The sequence below is a fragment of the Canis lupus genome, chromosome 8 (genome assembly GCF_011100685.1).
Source record: "Canis lupus familiaris isolate Mischka breed German Shepherd chromosome 8, alternate assembly UU_Cfam_GSD_1.0, whole genome shotgun sequence".
Lineage (NCBI taxonomy): Eukaryota > Metazoa > Chordata > Mammalia > Carnivora > Canidae > Canis > Canis lupus.
The window spans coordinates 8,180,263-8,184,547 of record NC_049229.1 but is presented as its reverse complement, the minus strand read 5'-3'; the positions used below and the strand labels follow the sequence as shown (position 1 = coordinate 8,184,547).

At 52.1% G+C, this 4,285-nt stretch overlaps 1 protein-coding gene across 3 annotated transcripts; it reads right to left on the bottom strand.

Annotated features, from left to right (window-relative positions):
* Nucleotides 1-277: 277 nt before the first annotated feature.
* LOC119876485 lies at nt 278-3,597 on the bottom strand. 3 transcript variants are annotated; one of them, XM_038544377.1, is made up of 3 exons: nt 1,264-3,597; nt 1,018-1,106; nt 278-626 (listed from the first exon to the last, which is right to left on the bottom strand). In XM_038544377.1, the coding sequence occupies exon 1, from the start codon at nt 2,746-2,748 to the stop codon at nt 1,936-1,938; it is 813 nt and encodes a 270-aa protein (XP_038400305.1). In that variant the 5' UTR covers nt 2,749-3,597; the 3' UTR covers nt 278-626; nt 1,018-1,106; nt 1,264-1,935. The 3 variants fall into 3 exon arrangements, with proteins under 3 accessions (XP_038400305.1, XP_038400304.1, XP_038400303.1); XM_038544376.1 differs by having other exon boundaries at nt 1,018-3,597; XM_038544375.1 differs by having other exon boundaries at nt 278-1,106.
* Nucleotides 3,598-4,285: the final 688 nt, after the last annotated feature.

Sequence of the window (4,285 nt, the reverse complement as noted above, 5' to 3'; positions counted from 1 at the left end):
CAGAATTGCCCTGGGCAGAGAATCCCATATCAGAAAGACAACAGGGCCCACACCTGTGGTAGAAAGTCCCATATTAGAATGAGAACAGAGCTCAATGCCCTTGAAAGCCCCATATCAGAATGTAAACAGAACTTGAGAAATTCCTCCACCCCTTCTGAAAATCCCCTAGACCAGCCTATAAAAAACCCAGCTGTAACCCACTTCGGGGTCCAAGTCCCTGCTCCGCTGTGTTGGGTACACTTGGACCCAAGCTCGAGCTTGCTAATAAACCCTCGTGCACTTGCATCGGTGTTGGCTCCTTGGTGGGTTCTTGGATTCGCAATCTTGGGCACAACACTAATCCCCTTCTGTTTTGAAGGACAACCTCAGACTGGGGAGTTCTGGAACAAAGTCCTTGAGAACGGCATGAGGGTCAGCTGGCCGGACATTGTGTAGTGGATCCAGGGAGTAATCCCATCGACCTTGAGAGCGGTGGGAGTGGTCAGGGTCACGATGTAGGGTCCCTTCCAGCGAGGTTGAAGTGTCTGGTGTTGGTATCTCCGCATGTACACCCAGTCACCCGGCTGATATTGATGGGGGTCTGGGGGTGGCCCAGTCTCGTAGAGGGCCCTCAGCTTAGGCCACATCTGCTCATGGGTTCATTGTAACATTTGGAGGGAGAAAAGGAGTTGGTGATCATCTAACTCAGCAAGCACCTTAGGTTTTAAACTGGGGATAATAGGTGGAGGAATACCGAACATGATCTTATAGGGTGTCAGTCCCATCTTATGTGGGGAGTTCCTCACCCTATATAGGGCAAGGGGGAAGAGAGTCACCCAATCCCCTCCAGTCTCTAGGACTAATTTAGTTAAGGTCTCCTTTAATGTTCTGTTCATCCTCTCTACCTGTCCTGAGCTTTGGGGCCTATACCCACAATGTCATTTCCAATCTGCCCCAAGTACTAGTGCCACTCCCCGTGTTACCTTAGAGACAAATCCTGGGCGGTGGTCTGATCCAATCTTAACAGGAAAACCATACCTCAGTAAGATGTCTTCCAGGATTTCTTGGTCACGGTCTGTGCTGTTTCATGTTTGGTGGGAAATGCCTCTGTCCATCCTGAAAAATATCTACAAACACTAGTAAATATCTGTATCCGTATTTTCCAGGTTTTACCTCAGTGAAGTCCACTTCCCAGTAGGCTCCTGGGCGGTCCCCTCGGAACCGGGTGCCCAGCTTAGATCCATGGGCGGTGGCATTAGTTAACTGGCACATGTGGCAGCTCACCACAATCTGCTCGATCTTTGCTCAAGAGTCTTTAATAGTGATCTTTGCATGTCGTATGAGGTCTCCCATCTTCCTCGTCCCCATGTGAGTGCTCCGATGCATTCTGGATAGGCCTCGCCGTCCTAGTTCCTCTGGCAGGATGATGCTGGAGTCTGCGGCCCTCCCCTAGCCATGCAAGCACTGGCTCATAGGCAAGCGTGTAAGTCAGCGTCAGTATAGTTGGGGTGTCGGGCAGGGTCTGTGCCCCCGGATCAGGTAGCGTGGTTGCTAAGACCTGGGTCACCAGAAGGGCTGCCTCCTTAGCTTCTGAGTCCGCTAGCTGGTTCCCCGCTACTGGCGTGTCTGCCTTTTGGTGCCCGGACAGCGGAGGACGGCCAGGGCCTTGGGCAGCCAGAGGGCCCTCAGGAGCTCAAGAATCTCCGTTTTGTTTTGAACAGTCCTTCCCTCTGCGGTCAGAGCCCTCCGTCCCTGTAAAGGGCTCCGTGCATGTGGGCGGTGGCGAGGGCGGACCGCTGTCGGGGTAGATGTTTACTCGTTTACCTTCCCCCATGGTCAGCACCTTGGTCAGGGCATCGGTTCTGCCCGTTGAGCCCAGGTTCGGGCCGCCAACGGCTCTGCCCAGACGGTCTCCATTTCCACGGTTACGGCTGCCCCCGCGGATCTGATTCCTTCTCAGACAAAACTGCTGCCGTCCGTGTACCAGGCGGCGTCCGTGTTCGGCAGTGGCTGGTCCTGGAGGTCAGCTCTGACTCCGTACACCTGTGCCAAAATTTCTTGACAGTCATGCGGAGGGATGTCCCAGTCTGGGTTAGGGAGTAGCGTTGCCAGATTCGGGGTTGTTGGTGGCTTGAATAAAATTCTGGTGGGTTTTAGCAGCAGGCTCTGATAATGGGTCAGATGGGCATTGCTGATCCAGCGGTCTGGGGGCTGTTTGAGGACCCCTTCAATAGCATGTGGGGTTGTAACATGCAGTTTTTGCCCCATGGCCAGCTTGTCTGCGTCCTTGACCACAGTGGCCGCTGCAGCAATAATTTTTAGGCATGGGGGCCATCCTGCAGCCACCGTGTCCAGCTTTTTGGAGAGATAGGCTATGGGTCTCTTCCAGGGACCTAAGTACTGGACAAGGACTCCTTTCGCCACCCCGTCTTTCTCATCCACATGTAGGTAGAAGGGCTTGGTTAGGCCAGGCAACCCGAGAGCTGGGGCAGACAGCAGGGCCTGTTTAAGGTCGTTAAAAGCTCTGTTCATGGCCTCTGTCCATTCAAAATTTTGCTGGTGCCTGGTAGCCTCATAGAGAGGTCTGGTCATCTTAGCAAAACCCAGAATCCATAATTGACAGAATCCTGCTGACCCCAGGAATTCACGTACCTGGTGGATGGTTTGTGGCTGTGGGATCCTTAGGACGGTTTCCTTCCATGCATCCGTCAACCATCTTTGTCCATCCTTTAATTTGTACCCAAGATAGCTCACCTCTGCTCTGCACATCTGGCCTTTTTTAGTTGAGGCCCAGTATCCTAGAGCCGCTATTGTCTGGAGCAAGTCCCTAGTGCCTCGCCAGCATGTGTCCTGGTGCTCCGCCACCAACAGGATATCATCTACATATTGCAATAAGGTCAAATGAGGGTGCTCAGAACAGAACTCACCCAAGTCTTCGTGTAAGGCCTCATCGAAGATGGTCGGTGAATTTTTGAATCCTTGTAGTAGTCGAGTCCAGGTGAGCTGGCCATTGATGCCTTTCTCAGGGTCCGTCTATTCAAAGGCGAAGAGGTCTTGGCTCTTGGGTGCTAAAGGCAGGCTGAAAAAGGCATCTTTTAAATCTAATACCGTATACCAACTTTTGTCTGGAGGCAAGGTGGAGAGGAGGGTGTATGGGTTTGGGACTGTAGGGTGCATATCCTCTACTGACCGGCTGACTTCCCTTAAGTCCTGGACTGGCTTATAATCGTTAGAGTGTGGTTTCCGTACCAGCAACAAGGGAGTGTTCCATGCGGATTGGCAAGGCCTCAATATGCCCGAGTCCAGTAGTTGCCATATGTGGGGTGTGATTCCCGTACATGCTACGACAGGCATGGGGTATTGGCGGACCCTGACAGGGTCTGCCCCTGGCTTTAGTTCTATGTATATGGCTGGTCGGTGCCGGGCCAGCCCAATTCCCCCAGTTTATGCCCATGCTTGGGGAAATTCCTGTAGCCAATGGTCAATGTCAGTCATTGGGGCTGAGGGCGTTTGGTGGAGAAGATATTCATCCTCTAAATTCAGGACAAGCACCTGAATTGGGTACCCCTCCTTGTTTAGGATTTTTGCCCCTTTGGGGTGGAAGCAAATTTGTGCCCCAATCTTGGTGAGCAAATCCCGACCTAACAATGCGTAGGGACACTCAGGGATGACCCTGAAGGAGTGGGATACCCGGCCCATGCCGAGATCCACAGTTCTTCGGGTAGTCCATGAGTACTCTTTGGTGCCCATGGCCCCTTGCACCCATGAAGTCTTGCTTGCCAATTTCCCTTGGGGTTGTAACAAAATCAAATTTTGTGCCCCAGCGTCCACTAGGAATTCAACAGGTTGCCCCTTCACTCTGAGAGTTACCTTGGGCTCGGGGAGGTGTGCTGAACCCCAACTCCCCTAGTCGTCCAGGTCCTCCATCTCCAAGATCTTCATAGGGGCCTTAGATCTTTTGTTAGGGCAGTCTTTTACCCAGTGGCCCTCTTCTTTGCAATAAGCACATTGGTTTTTGTTCAGTTTAGGGCACTCCCAACAGGGACCAGGGCCATCCTCCTTACCTGTCCCTGAAGCCAGCTTCTTGAGGTTCCTCCGTTTTTCCTGTAGGTTGTCCATGGTTGTGGCCAGCAGGATCTTGGCCAGGTTTCGGGTCTGTCGGTCACTTAGTTTGGTCTGTTGCTCTTCCAGACTTTCTCTATTATTATAGACTCTTTCTGCTACTATTACTAAATCCTGCAAGCTCTTCTCTCCTAGTCTCTCTACTCTTTGCAATTTCTTTTTAATGTCTGGAGTGGCCTGATTA

Excerpts from the sequence above, each read along its gene's own strand:
- LOC119876485 (XM_038544376.1), bottom strand. The coding sequence starts at position 2,748 with ATGTGCAGAGCAGAGGTGAGCTATCTTGGGTACAAATTAAAGGATGGA.